We start from the raw sequence: 18,839 nt of genomic DNA, 5'->3' as shown, positions 1-18,839 counted from the left end.
GGCATGGTGTGGAATTTACATACTACGATAGTTCTTATTGGTTTATGGAAAGTGACACTAATGTGTCTTTTAATGTTTATTTATTTGGAAGGCAGAGAGATTTTCCATCCTCTAGTTCACTATCCAAATGCCTGCAACAGATGGGGCTGGGCCAAGGCCAAAGCCAGGAGCCTAGAACTCAGTCCAGGTCTTCATGTAGGAGGCAGGGACTCAAGTACTTGAACCATTGCCTACTACCTCCCAGGATGCACATTAGCCAGGAAGCTGCTATCGTGAGCAGAGCCCATACTCAAACCCAGGCACTCCAGTATGGAAAGGCAGATAGCTATCACAAATGGGGGCTTACCCACTGCACAATTTCTGGTCTTATGCTGCCTGAAAAATAAATAAATAAAAACAGTAAAATGAATCCAGCTTAGGACATTGTCTTGGAGGTCACTGATTTCCTAAAATTAAAGTTGAAAAACTACTGTGTAAGTAGGTGATGGTTCAAGTACTTGGGTGCCTGCGATCCATATGGGAAGACCTGGATGGAGTTCCCGACTCCCAGCTTTGGCTCGGCTCAGCCCTGACAGTTCAAGCATTTGGACAGTGAACTCCAGCGGATGGGACATCTTTCTGTTTCTGTCTCTCAGTACTTTCAAATAAATAAAAGAAATATAAAAGTAAATTTTAAAAGCAGCCGCTGCCTAAACCTTGTTCACCCCAGGATGGCTTGCCCAGTGCCGAGACTTGGGGGGATCTGGGGGCTGCTCACAGTGGAGCTCATCCCCATGCCAGGTGACGGTGTAGGTGGAGCTAATAGTCGCTCTGATGAAAGTGAGTTGGGCAATTAAAGCTCTTCCTCCTGAGGCAGTTAGCATTAATGCACTCACGAGGGGCTGAGTTCTTCTAAGGTTCCTGTGACCATTTAATGAAGTTTAGTTGGAAATGGGTGTACTCTGTTTCACAAAATGTAAAATAGTAGTTTTCTGGGACTGGAGGGTCCAAGCAGGTTGCAGGCTTATTCCATTTAGGCTGCTGTAACAAAATTTGTTAGACTGGATAATTTGTATACATCAAAAATGTATTTCTTATAGTTCTTGGGGCTGGGAAATCTAAGGATCAGGGAGACAGCAGATAGGGTGTCCCGTGAGGACTCACTCTGAGCTTCATAGATCGTGGATGATGCCTTGTTGCTGTCGTCTCACACAGTGGAAGAGGCAAACAGGCCATCTGGAACTTCTTTTTTTTTTTTTTTCCCTTTTTATTTGACAGGCAGAGTTAGTGAGAGAGAGGTCTTCCTTCCTTCCTTGTTCACCCCCCAGATGGCTGTTACAGCTGGAGCTACGCCGATCAGGAGCCAGGGGCCCAAGCACTTGGGCCATCCTCCACTGCCTTCCCGGGCCACAGCAGAGAGCTGGACTGGAAGAGGAGCAACTGGGACAGAACCGGCGCCCCAACTGGGACTAGAACCCGGAGTACCGGTGCCACAGGTGGAGGATTAACCAAGTGAGCCATGGCGCCAGCCCCTGGAACTTCTTGTATAAGGGCACTAATCCCATTCATAAGGGCCCTGCCCTTATGACCTAGTCACTTACCAGATACCCCCCTCCCAACACCACTGCACTGGGGATTAAGCTCCAACATAAAGAATTTGACGGGCCAGTGCTGTGGCATAGCAGGTAAAGCTGCAGCCTGCAACGCTGGCATCCCATATGGGTGCCAGTTCAAGTCCAGCTGCTTCACTTCAGATCCAGCTCCCTGCTGATGTACCTGGGAAAGCAGTGGAAGATGCCTCAAGTACTTGGGCCCCTGCACCCATGTGGGAGACCCAAATGAAGCTCCCAGTTTCATATCGGCCCATCTTTGGCTATTGTGGCCATTTGGGGCGTAAACCAGTGGATAGAAGATCTGTGTGTGTAACTCTGATTTTCAAATAAATAAATGAATCTAAAAAAAAAAAAAAAAAGAATTTGGGGGAGGAGGACAGAGATGTTGTTGTCTTAAGAGCCTTTTAGGAGAGTCTACAATGTCAGAACCTCTTATAATAACACTGATGTTATTTTCCTTTTTCATACTCATTTTCTCAGGAACATACAGGGAAGTTTTTGGGGGGCTATATCACATATGGCATCATTACTCTGGTGCTATATTGTTTTTTAGAATTTTCTAAACAAGTTTATCAAGATCCAACCATTTGGTAAATACTTTCCAGAAATGTATGAAATAAGCCTACAACTTCCAGGAAACCAGCTGACATTAAGCATTTATGTGAAAATCAGAAATTTATATACACTGCCATGAGCTTGGTAGCTCTCTAGTACTTAAAGAGTTTTCTGATGATGTCAATCAATGTGGTGTTTTTATATTTGTAATGAAACGTGTTAACATTCACATAGTCTGTATAAGTTATTGAACTAATATTTTATAAATGACCAATTTAGAATTTTACACAAACATGTAAAATAAAAAGTAGACTAATTGATTTTTTTAAAGATTTATTTATTTGAAAGAGTTACACAGAGAGGGCCGGCGCTGCGGCTCACTTGGCTAATCCTCCGCCTGCGGCGCCAGCACCCCAGGTTCTAGTCCTGGTTGGGGTGCCGGTTCTGTCCTGGTTGCTCCTCTTCCAGTCCAGCTCTCTGCTGTGGCCCGGGAAGGCAGTGGAGGATGGCCCAAGTCCTTGGGCCCTGCACCCGCATGGGAGACCAGGGGGAAGCACCTGGCTCCTGGCTTTAGATTGGCACAGTGTGCTGGCCACAGCTCACCTACCGTAGCGGCCATTTGGGGGGTGAACCAACGGAAGGAAGACCTTTCTCTCTGTCTCTCTCTCACTGTCTAAATCTGCCTGTCAAAAACAAAACAAAAACAAACAAAAAAAACCAGAGTTACACAGAGAGAGGACAGGCAGAGAGAGAAAGAGGTCTTTTATCCAATGGTTCACTCCCCAGATGGCCGCAACATCCAGAGCTGTGCTGATCCAAAGCCAGGAGCCAGGAGCCAGGAGCTTCTTCCGGGTCTCCCACGTGGGTGCAGGGGCCCAAGGACTTGGGCCATCTTCCACTGCTTTCCCAGGCCATAGCACAGAGCTGGATCGGAAGTGGAGCAGCTGGAACTAGAACCGGTGCCCATATGGGATGCCGGCGCTTCAGGCCAGGGCGTTAACCCGCTGCACCGCAGGGCCGGCCCTAGACCAATTGATTTTAATGTAATAGTGTGAAAAACTCATTGGTCTGTTTAAGATCTTACATTACATCTAATCCTTAAGAAATTGCCATCTGGGGCAGATGTTGTGGTGTGGCAAGTTAAGCCACCATTCCGGATGCCCATTTGAGTCCCTGCTACATTTTTCCCATCCAGCTTCCTACTAATGTATCTGGGAGGCAGCAGACGGTGACCCATGTGCTTTGAGTTCCTTCCACCCATGTGGGAGACTTGGATGGAGTTCCTGGCTCCTGCCTTCAGTCTGGCCCAACCCTGGTTGTTGTGGGCAATTAGGGAGTGAACCAGCAAATGGGAGATACCATGTTCTCTGTCAGTCACTCTGCCTTTCAAATAAAAAAATACATCTTAAAAGAGTTTTGATGTAGTGTTAAAGAATATCCATAGTTGCATGGAAAAGGGAAGAATATTTTAATAGTTTTTAAACTAGAATTAATGTGGGCAGGATTTTCTTCATATACTTTAACCAGAAATATATAAGACAATTAAATACAGAAGCAGATGTGAGAATCTGTCTTCTGTTAAGCTAGATATTAAAGAGATTTGCAAAGATGGAAAACAATGACATTCTTCTCCTTAACATTTTCTGTTTTGGAAAATGTAGTTGGTTGTTTTTTTTTTTTTAAAGTAAGATATTATGCCACAGCTGGTGTTGTGGCATAGTGGGTTAAGCTGCTGCCTGTGACACTGGCATCCCATATGGGCACCAGTTTGAGTCCTGGCTACTCCACTTCTGATCCAGTTTCCTGCTAATATACCTGGGAAAGCAGCAGAAAGTGGTCCAACTTCTTGGGCCCCTTCTACCCATGTGGAAGACCTAGATGAAGCTTCTGGCTTCAGCCTGTCCCAGCCCTGGCCGTTGTGGCCATTTGGGGAGTGAGGGAGCTGATGAAAGATCTCTCTTTCTCACACTGTTTCTCCCTCTCCTTTCTGTAACTCTGCCTTTCAAAGAAATAAATCTTTTTTACAAATATATTACGTTAACATGTATTGAAGTTGATACTTTTAATGAATTAATATTTTGAAAATTTCTTTGGTATTAATATAAAAGGTGATGGAGAGCAGTAGATGCATTTGGGGGAGTCACTCCAATCTGCTAAGGGAGTACACCACAGGGTCTGGGGTACAAGGAATAGAACCAATGAAAGGAAAAGAGAGAAACTGGATACATATATGTGTGTATAATTGCGTAAATACACCTATGTATGTAAAGACTTAGTGTGGACATATAATTTTTATAATGTACACAGAAGATCACAAATCATGAGTGTGCAGCAAATTGGGTTTTCAGGGTGACATGTCCCTGATATTTTCAGCCAGATTAAAAAAAAAAAAAAGTAGACCTAGCATCCCGAACTCTTTCTCCGTGGCCCTCTCAGTCATCATCCTGTCCTCAGTGGTAGCCACTGTGACTTGGCGGACTTTAGGAGAGTAAGAAGAATGAGGGAAAGCTTTTTTATTGTTAGAGCTATTTTACTGTTAGAGCCTCCTTTTGGCCACTTCTAGTTGTTACTCCTCCAAAAATGTGTCTGCAGTTTTGTCTGTCACTGGGTCAGGGAGTCCCGAACTTCCCTATACTCAGAGATTCACTGGGAGGACTCGTGGAACTCGGTATATAGTTGTACTCACAGCTGCAATTTGCTAGCAGTGTGGTAAGGACACATGTCTGAATCATGGGGGAAAGACACAGGCACAATCTGGATAAGTCCATTGTCAGACTTCCTTACGTTGTCTCCCCTTCATAAGGGGTCACACATTGCCTACTTGTCCCCAGTAGTGAAAGTGCAGCAACAGGAGCCAGTGCTGTGGTACAGTGGGTAAAGCTGCCACCTGCGATGCCAGCATCCCACATGGGTGCTGGTTTGTGTCCTGGCTGTTGCACTTCTGATCTAGCTCCCTTCTAATGGTGTGGTAAAACAATGGAAAATGGCCCAAGTGCTTGGACCCCTGCCACCCACATGGAAGACCTAGAAGAAGCTCCTAAGCTCCTGGCTTTGGCCTGGCCAGATCCCAGCCATTGCAGCCATCTGGAGTGTGAACCAGCGAATGGAAGATACCTGTCTCTTTCTGTCTCTGTCTTGCTGTAATTCTTTCAAATAAATAAATAAATCTTGAAAAGAAAGAAAATGCAGCCGGCGCCATGGCTCAATAGGCTAATCCTCTGCCTGCTGCGCTGGCACACCGGGTTCTAGTCCTGGTCGGGGCACTGGATTCTGTCCCAGTTGCCCCTCTTCCAGGCCAGCTCTCTGCTGTGGCCCGGGAGGGCAGTGGAGGATGGCCCAAGTGCTTGGGCCCTGCACCCTCATGGGAGACCAGGAGAAGCACCTGGCTCCTGGCTTCAGATCAGCGTGGTGTGCCAGCTGCAGCGGCCATTGGAGGGTGAACCAACGGCAAAGGAAGACCTTTCTCTCTGTCTCTCTCTCTCTCACTGTCCACTCTGCCTGTCAAAAAAAAAAAAAAAAAGAAAAATAGAAAAGAAAGAAAATGCTGCAGTGCACGTGCCATGTTTCTGCCCGGAGCAGCCCACCGGAGATACAGCACCTCAGGTTTTTATCAGTTCCTGGTCACATAGGCAGCAGCGTCTGTCTGGCATACACTAAAATTCAATCTCAGGCATGCTGTGCTCTTTTTCTGAGTAATACCACAGATGAGTTTTGACTGTCCTTGAAATTCATACAGAAGGAATCACATGTGTTCTTCCATTTAGTATTGCAAGATCCCAGGTAGTTTGTTCATTCCATAGCTATCGAATGAATATACCACAATTTATTGTGGATGTGAAAGTTCTTTGACTTTCTCCTCAACATTTGGTATTATCCCCTTTACATTGTAGTCATTCTTTTGGGTATGTGTATATATATATATAATATTAATATAATATATAATGTTTATTGTGGTTTTAATTAGTATTTCCCTAATAACTGATGAAATTGACCTCCCCCCCAATCTATGTATTAGCCATTTTGATAACTTTCTTATTAATAAGTGCCTGTTCAAGTCCTTAATCATTTTTATATTGTATTGTCTGATGCACCTGTAGTTCTTCACCTTCTGCTTCCCAAGGTGCACATTACAAGAAGCTGGAGTTGGAATCGGAGCTGGTACTCAAACCCAGGCACTCTGATACGGAGTGCAGACATCCCAAGCCATGTTTTAAAACACTGTGCCAGATGCTGGCTCCTAAATTTCCTTTTAAAATGGTATATTAGGAGTGAACACTGTGGCACAGCAGGTTAAGGCCCTGCCTGCAGTGCCTGCATCCCGTATCTGAGTGCTGATTTGAGTCCTGGCCTCCTCACTTCTGATCCAGCTCTCTGCAAATGCATCCTGAAAGGCAAAGAATGATGGCTCAACTGCTTAGGCCTCTGACACCCATAGGGTCAGGAGACCTGGATGGGCTTCCAGGTTCCTGGTTGTGCAGGTCATTTGGCAACTGAACCAGCAGATCAGAGGTAGTTGTCCCTCCCTCCTTACCTCTCTCCCTCTTCCTTTCAAGTAGATGAACATTAAAAAAAATTACAAAGTATATTAGAAGTCTTGCATGCCTTTCATTAGAGTTTTTAGGTTTTAGGTTTTTAGTTTTAGGTTCTCTGCCCAGTGCCCAATCTGTTGTTGATTGTTTGAACCTGAGTTGCCATTGTATCAGAAAGCTGTTTCACTTTAATGCAGAGATAATATGGACAGTAGTGTTCTATATAGAATGTCTCCAGAGATTTAAGAGTTAAAAAACAAACAACTGTATCATTATGGCAAATTATTTTATGCTGAGACAACTTTTACACTTTAGTTCTTTTTGTACAAGAAATGCTTATAATTAAAATGTGTAAGTTGTAAAAATATTAAAATATGGACAACTTAGACATTATTACTGTGAAGTAATAGTTTGTGGTTGAATAAAATGCTATACAGTTTAGATGTGGTTTTTAGTTTAGGTTTGAAAATCAACATTTCACCATAGTTTTCATATTTATAGTGGAGGCAGTTAAGTGTCAGAATGTGTATAGGGGAGTGGATGGGTAGTGTTAAGACAAGGAAATATACTGTTATATAATTATAAAATGATTCTGTTCTCAAGTTTCTAGCACTGTTTACCTGTGGCAGAATTCTTAGAAACTTGAGGGAAAGATCCAGTTGTGATCTTCAGTGAATTAACATTTCCGTGCCTCGGTTTCTTCATCTGCACAAGGGGGCTAATGATAATACATCCTTTTGGAAAGGACTTAGAAGAGCATCTGGCTTGTGATAAGTGCTTAGTAAGCATTGTCTATCACTATTATTGTTTGTTTTTCCAAAAATATTTAAGCTCTGGGAGGGCATGGACTTTGTTTTGCTCAATGTCTTCTAGTACTTTCTCTGTCCTAAATTGTGTAGACACAAACCCTGGATTCATGGAGCTTGCAATCTAGATTGTAGGTATCCTTGTAGATAGTAAATCATGTTGACAGTCAGGCAAATGAATATACTTTTAGTGCTTCCACAAGAAATTCAAGTTATTTCTAGAAATTGTACTTGCTGATTTTCTGCAGTGACAGTGTTTCATTTGTTTAAGTTGAAATCCTAAAGAGAATGTTAGACTATTAGCCTTGTGGGTTGCGTGACTTTTTGCTTGTACTGCTGTTGATTTAAGTCCCCTCTGATGCTAAGTGTCCTGGTAATTGAAAGACCCAAGTTTAAGTTTAGTTTTGTTGCTGATTTTGTACATGACTTCTAGGAAGTTGAGATTTTGCTAATTGATTTCTAAGGTCTCTTCCAACTCGCATTTTGTTACTAATCAACTTCTCCAAAATATGTCCTGGAAGAGGGAACCACAAAGAATCTATTGCTTATAATTTATATTTGCCTTAAAATTTAATGCTGACATATAAATATTGAACTCATATTCCATAATTGTATTTTGGTTTTTATATAGATGTCAGAAGTGGGTGGAGAATTGTAGGAGAGCCGACTTAGAAGATAAAACACCTGATCAACTAAATAAGCATTATCGATTGTGTGCCAAACACTTTGAGACCTCTATGATCTGTAGAACTGTAAGTAATAGAAGGATTAGTTCCCCTCCATCTCTCTCTCTCTCTCTTTCTCTCTCTCTCTCTCTGTCTCTCTCTCTCACTGGTTGGAAATGTAAATATCTGTTACTTGGAAGGTATCCCTATACCCTGCCACTTTAAGATGAAGACAGCTTTGGACTACATGGTATTTTGTTCTTTAAAACTTGTTTTGTTTTTTACTTGTCTGCTCCTAATGCCTGATTCCCACTCACCAGGAAGTAACCACTTTTAAATTTGTAGACTTTAGAAAAGTTTAGGTGATTTTAACAGTGTTATGTTTATTTAAGGTAATGTTGATGTTTCTATTTGGATCAGTTTCTGTAGAACTTTTGTGAGTGAAATCGTTTAGGGAGCTAGATGTTTTCATGACTTTGTATGTACTCTTAGAACCCAACTCTTCATTTTTATGTGCTGGATAAGACAGGAAGCAAATCATGGAAGTCATGTGAAGACTTATCAGTAGCGTGTGGTTTCATGTCAGGACCTGTTAGCTTTATGAGCTTGGCCAAGTCACTTTCCCTCTCTGGCCTGTTTCTAATGAGATTAGACCAGGTGATCTCTGAGGTCTAAGGCTTTCACTCTCCTATGATTCTGCTATTGCTGTGATTCACAAAAGGCACAAATAGGGCAGGTACACTTGAAAGGAGGTAGACCGGGAAACACTTTAGTTGGGAAGACAGTTTTGTTAAATAAATAATATATTCCTGTTCAGGTGTAACTAATGTATCATCTCAGATGTTGGATAGACATAACTTGATTTGAAGATACACTATATATTATTATGCAGCAATTTATTTTGATATTTTTTTCAGATACATTTTGCAGAGGCATCAGAACACTAAAGAATGATTGGGTTATTTTATTTCTCAAAATTAATTGAAGCAGATACTTGTGAAGTCATTGGGAGGTGAGCCAATTCCGGTTCAACAGTTTAATCACGAATATCTGAGGGATATTTTTGCCTTGCTTTGTTAAGAGGGTAATAAAGATCAACCAAAATAAGAGGTTTCATATACTTAAAGGCAAACTACTTTTATATTCTTGACATTAAGTAAAAATATCCCAAATTATTATTGTAAATACATAAGCCGTATGCATTTTTGCATTTTTATTTTAATAAGAATCTCTTTTGACTAGATAATTCCAATCAGATTAATGTGAGAAGTTTAAAATTTAGTTCACTTTTGTATTCTTTAGTCAGACGTAGAACAAAAAAATGAGCAATTTTTGCTTTTTAAATTTCCATGTGATTCTTCAGTCCTGAATAAATTAATCCATATATGAGAAAATGTTCTTTCTGTACAAGTAAAAGAAGATGCTGCTATTAAAAACCAGATTTTTCAGCCAGCACCGTGCTCAATAGGCTAATCCTCCGCCTGCGACACCGGCACACCGGGTTCTAGTCCCGGTCGGGGCACCGGATTCTGTCCCGGTTGCCCCACTTCCAGGCCAGCTCTCTGCTATGGCCCGGGAAGGCAGTGGAGGATGGCCTAAGTGCTTGGGCCCTGCAACCCATAGGAGACCAGGAGAAGCACCTGGCTCCTGGCTTCGGATCAGCGAGACCTGCCGGCCGCAGCGGCCATTGGAGGGTGAACCAACGGCAAAGGAAGACCTTTCTCTCTGTCTCTCTCTCACTGTCCACTCTGCCTGTCAAAAAAAATAAAATTAATAATAAAAAAAAAGATTTTGCTGATATCTATATCCATATATTAAAAGAGTTTTGGCATCATTAGCTTGGCATTTAAAATCTCATCAGTAAACATTCGTGAATACTTTAGCCAAAGCCAAATAATTTATCATCTTTGATGGAGCAAGGTCATTCCTTAATGTTCAGCATTAATTCTTGATATTGAGTTAAAATTCTCATGCACATGAATTGGGTATAGCTTTTTTGGCATGTGTACTTATAAACTATTAATGTTTTTTATCCAGTTATCCTACTTTCTGGTCTATAATATCTGTTTTATTTGCAGATAGCAAATTAATTTTAGTTTGAATTTTAAAAATTCATAAGAATAGATTATTTTGTCCTTCCCTCATTTAATAATTGATTAAATAATAATTTATTATTGGTATTTTAATAATAAAATACCAAGAACTGACTGTGTATGTATATGTTTGCTTGCTTGGGGGGGGTTTGCTCATTGATGAAGATGGGAAGCCTTGAGTCTCAATAGTTTTTGCTTTCTTTAATGATTGTGTCTCTAATCAATCCTTGATTCAAACTTCCTGGAAGACTCAGGATTATTAGCCCAGCACTCGAAGCTGAATGTCCTTAAGAAATCAGTTTTCCTTCTTTGTATTTCTGGGCTGCATGGGATTGAACTAGAAAATATTGTCCCTGAATAGAAATTCTTCCTAAATGTGTTTGGCAATTCTTTGGATAAAACCCATGATAGTGTGTTCCATGTAGATATGTGTTCTCCCTTCCTGTCTTCCCAACCTTCCCTCCCTGGGTGAAAAAGTTAGGAGTCATTATTTCTTTGGCATGTTATTATAACATATTTTAATAGTGAGCTGTAGACTAATTGCTGCTTCCAAGAAGGCTTTTTAAAATGAAATGTATACAGGTGTTTTTTCTTAACCGTTACAAGTTCAGGAAGAAATTAAAGGCACTGTTTCCTTGGACTAGCTGGGGAAATGTAATGGTAGTTATTCATCTGTTGTTCTCCCTCTTGGTAAACTCTTGTCCCTGCCAGCCTCCTCTGGGCTGGTTCTGGAAGACTGGCGTCATCTAAGGATCCTTCCAGCTTCCAGCCAGGTTGGATTGTGTTAACAAGAAGTAGCATAGAGAAGGATCATCTTTCAATTATGAGATCATTAGAACTAGAATTTAAAAATACTTGGTTTTACATGTGCAAAAATGTGGTTATATATATCCCTGTCATGGGAGATGGTTTCAAGTGAAGTGGATCAATTTTTATTTTAGAAGTTGTATCATTTGCATTAAAATGTGAAATACAGCCCATCAGATGGTTATTCTTACAGTTTTTAGTTGCTAAAGATAATGTTAGAAAAGTGAGTAGATTGTATGCAGGTACAGATGGTGACAACTGCAATGGCAAGCATAATGCTGAGTGATATATGGATGATTGTATTTGAGGAAATGTTGATCTAGTTCAATACCTGGATTTTATTCAGAAGATGAAACTGGGATCCACAAAGGGAAAGTAATTTAGTCAGGGTCTCTCAGTGAGTCACTAGAAGCTTAGACTAGTTCATAAGTCTCCTGGGACCCAGTCCAGTACTGTTTTCACTGTGCTTTGATGCTTCCTAAAAGTGCTTGTATTAGCAAAAGTAGGGTGAACAGAGGGTGAAGGGGGGAAGCATTATTATAGGACATTCAGATGGTAGATTATTGGGGAGACTTGTATTTCTTGTAGCTTTAATGGGCTCATAGAAGGACAGGACAAATGAAGTAGCTGGGAGGCTGAACTAGAAATAATTACACAAAATGCAAATACCTTTTATGTGCTCATATGTGCCATCAATAGTTCCTTATTTACAGTAGTATGATTACCGGAAGGGTAAATATGAGAATAGATTAGCCTGAACTGACATCTAATTCTGCAAGTCTGTGTTTTGTAGAGCTGGAGTTGAAGAAGAACTGGGGAAATCATTAATGTACAATTTTATTTTATGTGCAGTACATTCTGAAAGACCATCTTTGAACTAACAACACTTTTCTTTGTTTCAGAGTCCTTATAGAACAGTTCTTCGAGATAACGCAATACCAACAATATTTGATCTTACCAGTCATTTGAACAATCCTCACAGTAGACACAGAAAGCGAATAAAAGAATTGGTAGGTCCATGTGCCTTGAGTTTTCCTACCCCCTTAATACTATGAAATCAAATATGGATGCATTTATGTTAAAATTGATCCAGATTACTCTCGATTTCAAAAGTAACATAATGGGGAGCGAATCCTGTGATTATTATTGATGTAGCCTGGATGTTAGATGGCTAGTTTTACTATTTAAATTGGAAAATCGCTCTCAAATTTAGCCAGCTGATACTTGTTGATGTGGGCCAAAGTGTGCTGTTAATTACAGGCCACTAGCTCATTCCCATCCTGGAAGGAAAAAAAGAAGTACTACCTTTTATTTGTGATAAGAAAAATGGAGCTGAGGTATATTACCAGAATTCATTATAAAAGGATAAAATATAATTGGAAACATTTAAATTTGAGACACAGATAATTTTTAGACATGAAGATTCTGTTACTATTAAATACTGGCAGAATTTACTCAAAAGTTTTAAAATCTGTATGTATGGCATACTTTATACATATTCTTAGATTCCTTTGATATCCTTCGGTTCTGGTGATTGAAATTTATCTGTATTTTGTTGACTATATGTGAACAGAATTGAATTGCTCCTCAGTCCATGGCCTTCTGTCACCATTGCCGTTAGCAAGGCCCTTATTTTATGTTAATCCATTGTTAATATTTCTATGCCTCTCCTATTTGTTGGTGTCCATGCTAGTATGTTTAATATATGTCATATCAGTTCACCTACTCTGTCCTTTTAAACAACATTTATCTAATTTTTAAAAATTCTTCTATGTTTACCTTTTATCCTTACATCTAATTTCTTAGGTGGAGGATATCCACTGGGGATCTACTTTATTTTTCCCCTTTTAGAAACTAGTTTTCCCTACATTGTCTGTTAATTGGTTCATCTTTTCAAATCCATGGGTATAAAGTGCCACCTCTGTCACAGAACAGATTTGTGTCATATGCAAGGCTGCTTCTGGGACCTCTGTTCTACCCACTGAGTGATTTATCTGTCTGCATCTGTACTGCACTGGTTTCATTACCATGACTTTGTAATATATTTTATTTCAAATAGAGTGATTGTTTAATTCTTCTTTTTCAAAACTTATGCTATTTATGGGGTTAATTCCTCTATACATGACTTTGACAATCTTTTGTTAAGCTCAACTAGAAATCTTGTTGGGATTTTCATAATTTCTTTGAATTGATATTTTTCTGATATTAATTTCCCATCCATGAATAGGGGAAAAAATCGCTATCAAATAATAGCAGTTATGCATAAAACTAAGTGCTGGTTCTTTGAAAAGGCTATTAAATACTTTTAGGAGCACAGAAAGTAAAAAACTGGGGGCAATCATTGGGCTCCCAGATCCTGTATTGGAGTATCTGACTGGGTTCAAGTCCCAGTTCTGCTTCCAATCTAGCTTCCTGCTCATGTGCCCCCTAGGAGGCAGCAGGTGGTGGCTCAAGAATTTGTATCTCTGCTACCCACATGGGAGACCTGGATTGAATTGCTTGCTCCCAAGCTTTGGCCCCAGCTCAGTTTGAGCTATTGTGGGCATTTAGAGAGTAAGCCAGTGAATAGGAGATCTCTGTCTATCTTTGTCTCTCTGCCTTTTAAATAAGTTTTAAAATAAAGAAAAAAAATTTGCAAGTTTTGTTTTGGTGGTGGGGAGGTTGTTACACTTCTTTAAAAGAGTGTGTTGGGACCAGCACTGTGGCATAGTGAGTAAAGCCACTGCGTGCAGTGCCAGTATCCCATGTGGGCTCTGGTTCGTGTCCCAGCTGCTCCCACTTCGATCCAGCTCTCTGCTGTGGCCTGGGAAAGCAGTAGAAGATGGTCCAAGTGCTTGGGCCCCTGCACTCACGTGGGAGACCCAAAAGAAGCTCCTGGCTCCTGGCTTCGGATCAGCGCAGCTCCAGCTATTGTCATCTGGGGAGTGAACCAGAGGGTGGAAGACCTCTCTCTCTCTGCTTCTCTGTAACTCTGGCTTTCAAATGAATAAATAAATCTTAGGAAAAAAAAGAGTGTACATTTTCCTTAGATTTCTTCAAATACATTATGGGTCTTGTTGATATATATTTCTGGTTGAGATTGTTTTCTGCAAAATTTTCTAGAACTTTTTAAAAAATGAATCCTGTTATATTTTATGCAGTTGATTGTATCATCAACAAATAAGGAAGAAATTGTCTCATCCAGTTCTTAATTTTTTTCTGTTACCTGTTTACTTACCTGTTTACTTTTTTAGTCAAGATCCCTAGTACTGTGTTGAACAGTCCCAGCGACACCACAACTGGCACATTTTCTATATTCCACCAAGTATGATGTTTGCTGTTAGTGTTGTTGAATAGTTTCTGTCAAGTTCAGAAAGTTCCCTTTTGGTCCTGTATTCAGATTTTTTATCGTAACTTGTTGAATTTATCAAATGTTTTCATTCATTCTACTAAGTAGAAAAGTTAACAACGTTTGCTCATTATTTAATGCAGTGAACAACAATTATGGATTTTTGGATTTTCTGATGGTGAGCCATGTCTGTATTCTTGTGAAGAATTCTAATTGATTGAAATATTTATTTTTGTATACTATTAGATTCAATTGGCCAGTTGTGTGTGTGTGTGTTTTTTTTTTTTTTTTTTTTTTAGGGTTTTGCATTTGTGATTGTTGGCCTACAGTTTTCTTTTTTTCCTTTTTCCTTTTTTCCATCTTTTATTATTCAGGGGTGTGTGAGTGGAGCAAGGCCTGGAGGGGCCCCTCCCCCACCCACGTGCTTCAGGAATCCTGACTGCAGGGGTTCTGTCACACTGCCAGGGACTGGAGCCTCTGCCACAGCACCAGCACCCACCAGAGGCCACCGCAAACCCACCCGCTCCCGCTGTTGGCCTATAATTTTCTTCTCATGTATTCCTCTTATAAGTTTAGGATAACAAGGTTCATTAACCTTCATAAACTGAGCTAGATACCTTTCCCCTTTTTTCACTTAATTTTTTGAGAAAAATTTGTGTATTGTGGATGCTATCTGCTCTTGGAAGTTAGGTAGAACTTGGGGAAAGCATTAGAGGTGTGGGGTGGAGGAGAGAGAATTCTGATTGCCATTCTGATTTCTTTATTGATTTTTCTCTTTTACTTTGTTCTCAAGTTTATGAACTGCATCTAGGATTTTTGGATATTTGTCTTTAGTAGTCTTTATTTTTTAAAGATTTATTTATTTGGAGGTCAGAGTTAGAGACACAGAGAGGTAATTCCATCCATTGGTTCACTCCCCAAATGGCTGCAATAGCCAAAGCTGGGCCAAGTTGAAGCCAGGAGTTTCTTCCAGGCCTTCCACATGGGTAGCAGGGAGTTGGATCAGAAGTGGAGCAGCCAGGACTCAAACTGGCGCCCATAAGGCAATGCCAGCATTACAGGTGAAGGGTTAACCTTCTACTCCACAATGTTGTCCCTTAATAGTCTTCAAAGAACTGGTAGGTAGTTTTGTTGATGATTAGTGTGCTAGTTCCCAGACATGGGTATATTTTTAAAAATCATTATGTTAAGTGATACATAGGGGATATGCATAGTCTAAGTGAACATGTCTTTCTAGTGTTTCTGTATCTGTTTTTGCTGTTGACGTTTGATACCAGCTTGATTCTTGTTCCTTTTTAACTGATCTGCTTTTATTCTCCTCAAAGCTTGTAAAATGTTTTCTTTATATTTGACATTATAAGTTTTGCTAAACTATATGTAGATGTGAAGGGTGTTTTTTCTTATCTAGCCTTTTTACCATTTTACATATGAACTTACATTTAAGTTATTTATTTATTTATTTATTTTTTAAATTTTTGACAGGCAGAGTGGACAGTAGAGGGAGACAGAGAGAAAGGTCTTCCTTTGCCGTTGGTTCACCCTCCAATGGCCGCCGCGGTAGGTGCGCTGCGGGCGGCGCACCGCGCTGTTCTGATGGCAGGAGCCAGGTGCTTCTCCTGGTCTCCCATGGGGTGCAGGGCCTAAGAACTTGGGCCATCCTCCACTGCACTCCCGGGCCACAGCAGAGAGCTGGCCTGGAAGAGGGGCAACCGGGACAGGATCGGTGCCCCGACCGGGACTAGAACCCTGGGTGCCGGCGCCGCAAGGCGGAGGATTAGCCTAGTGAGCCGCGGCGCCGGCTTAAGTTTTATTTCTTCATACACATCTTCCCCTCTGTTTCTGTGTCCTCTTATAGATGAATGCTGACACACAAGAGTCCTCCATGAAAGCTTTTTTTTTTTTTTTTGTAATATTATGTGTCGGAGGTGAGGAGCTCGACCACTTCCTGTCCTGTAGCTGTGATTTCCCTGTGCTCTGCCCCTCAGGGAGCCTCAGATCCCTCACAGCAGGCATACCCTTGTAGATCTGCCCACCCTTGTAGCTTGCAGCCACAGGATGAGGAGAGAACATTCTAGGTTCAGTACTGTGTCCAGTGTGCCCAGCATACTGCCTGCAGTCTCCAGCTGTCACTAGCACAAAATAGTAACAGGGTGGGTTATGATGTCAGCATTGCAGAGAGTCGCCATGCTGGCAGTCTGTCACCTTCTGCTTCCCAGGGATTGCTCTTCACTCTTTTTTTAAAAAAAAGATTTATTTATTTATTTGAAAGAGTAACACAGAGAGAGAGAGGAGAGGCAGAGAAAGAGGTCTTCCATCCACTGGTTCACTCCCCAGTTGACCTCAATGGCTGGAGCTAAGCCACTCCGAAGCCAGGAGCCAGGAGCCTCCTCTGGGTCTTCCCACATGGATGCAGGGGCCCAAGGACTTGGGCCATCTTCTACTGTTTTCCCAGGCCATAGCAGAGAGCTGAATTGGAAGTGGAGCACCCAAACCAGTGCCCATATGGGATGCCGGTACTGCAGGCGGTGGCTTTATCCACTCCACCACAGTGCTGGTCCCGCTCTAAACTTCCATGTTAGGGTCTGGGGTTCAACAACCTTCTTAGGTGGCATTTCCAGGGTGGAGTGGGGAATGATTTACATCCTCTTGAATTTGACTCCAAATGTCATGATACATGTACATACACGCTTGTCTTAGCCAAAGTTAGGATGATTTAGGTAGAAAGTAAGATAATGATGTACTCGTTCCCTTCTAGGATTTTATTATAAGCTGGGAGTCATTAGCAAATTGTTGTTTGGTTTTTCCCATCCTGTGTTTGAAGAATATATTCAGTATAAAGAATTTATGCTCTTAAAAGAAGTAAATTGAACTCAAAATGGAAATTTTATTTGTGAGTCTAAGGTATACTAAAGGTCACTTTTCTTAAAGATGGTTTGTTTTTTCTTTTCTTATCGTTTAGAGTGAAGATGAAATCAGGACACTGAAACAGAAAAAAAGTAAGTGATAGTGTTAATGACTCAACTTCTGAATGCCTTTTAAAAAGGCCTTGACCTGGTAAGGACAAATAAATATGTTTTACATCCAAAATTTGCTTTGAGAATGGATGTAAGAATGTGGCCAGCTCTTGTCCTGTGGTCTGAAATTGTCTGTGGTTCAGTTTGTTTTTGCTGAGCTGCTGTGCCACTGCCCCTCAGGATGCTCTCAGTACAGCAGTGGGTAGGATAGGGACAGGGCTACAGATAGTGTCCTGTTGTAGAGAAGGAATGGCAGCAGTAGGGATGGGCACTGAATCTCTGTCCCCCCAGTTTGTGGCGCAAAATAAGTTCTTGGTAATTGTGTAAGGAGTAAACGCTGTGGGGTCTTCTGCAGTGTTGAGGATGTGGTCACACAGCTGCTCTGCAGGAGCCAGTGCCTGAGCCGAGTCACCAGAGGGCTAGGAGCTGCTCTTGTTCTTGTCACTTCAGTATGGTTCCTCCTTGAGCGCCTGCTATTGCTATCATTAATCATTTTTTTAAAAGATTTATTTTTTTGAAAGGCAGAGTTACAGAAGGAGAGACAGAGATCTTTAATCTGCTGATTTATTTCCCAAATAGGCACAAGTGCCTGGTCCATCTGCCACCGCTTTCCCAGGCACATTACATTAGTAGGAAACTGGATCAGAAGCGTAGCAGCAGGACTTGAACTGGCACTTATGTGGGATGCCAGTGTTGCAAGCAGCAGTTTAAGCCGCCGTGCCAGAATGCCACAGCCTAGGATTATGAGTGATTGGCAGTAGGGACCCATTGAGAGGTTGGTAAGGAGGTGACACTGTGGATCTGATGTCCTTCTCTAGAGCACTGTATTGGATTAGAGAAAGTAACACTAGTGGCAGGGAGGCCACATAGGATTATGTATGGAAAGATGCCCGCTAGAGAGACTCAGTCGTCTCTGTAGTCTCTTGTGCTTTAAAGAGCTGCTGCTTTGAAAAGATAGGAGCAATAGTATTAGTACTTCTTTGAAAGTGGAGAGGTCATGGAGGGGAGGGGTCAGTGGAAGGGAGGACAGGAGAGCATGGGGGCAGGCAGTTAAGTAGATGTCTAGGATAACTTCTCACTTTCAGCTTGGGAAAACCTCTGCCAAGCAGGACTGCGCTCTGTAATAATGTGGTGAATAGGGATGCCATCTGAGTTGCAGGAATAGTCCTCTTTGCCCTGCTGAAGAGCCTGGGATGCCTGTAAGCGTAGCTTACACAGGCTCTGGACAGATGAGATTGGGCTCTGTGTTTGGACAGCCAGCTTCCCCATCGCACCTTAGTAGTGCTTTTCCTGGAGTATTTTCTGCCAACCGAACAAAGGGTCCTTTTCCCTGTTTATGTCCCCCTTAGCTGTCATTATCAAATGTAACTTCTTTGTTCTGTTTCTGCTGTACCCCTTGCCCCCCATACTGTATGGCTTTCAGCAGTGCTGTCAGTCTTGTGTTCTAGGA

General features: G+C 41.5%; 1 protein-coding gene across 2 annotated transcripts in view; it reads left to right on the top strand.

Annotated features, from left to right (window-relative positions):
• The window catches only part of THAP12 (THAP domain containing 12), a 29,656-nt gene that overhangs the window by 6,894 nt on the left and 3,923 nt on the right, over positions 1 to 18,839 (top strand). Inside the window, exons 1-4 of one of the 2 annotated variants that reach the window (XM_062196736.1) lie at positions 1,339 to 1,491; positions 8,114 to 8,234; positions 11,950 to 12,057; positions 17,335 to 17,371. In XM_062196736.1, coding sequence (XP_062052720.1) covers positions 8,220 to 8,234; positions 11,950 to 12,057; positions 17,335 to 17,371 — 160 coding nt within the window. In that variant the 5' untranslated portion in view covers positions 1,339 to 1,491; positions 8,114 to 8,219. Of the gene's footprint in view, positions 1 to 1,338; positions 1,492 to 8,113; positions 8,235 to 11,949; positions 12,058 to 17,334; positions 17,372 to 18,839 lie in introns of those variants that run through there. The other variant, XM_062196735.1, reaches the window with a different exon arrangement.

Source organism: Lepus europaeus, chromosome 7, assembly GCF_033115175.1.
Source record: "Lepus europaeus isolate LE1 chromosome 7, mLepTim1.pri, whole genome shotgun sequence".
In the NCBI taxonomy this organism is placed as follows: Eukaryota; Metazoa; Chordata; class Mammalia; order Lagomorpha; family Leporidae; genus Lepus; species Lepus europaeus.
The sequence above is the reverse complement of the archived record's forward strand: the minus strand, read 5'-3'. Positions and strand labels throughout refer to the sequence as shown.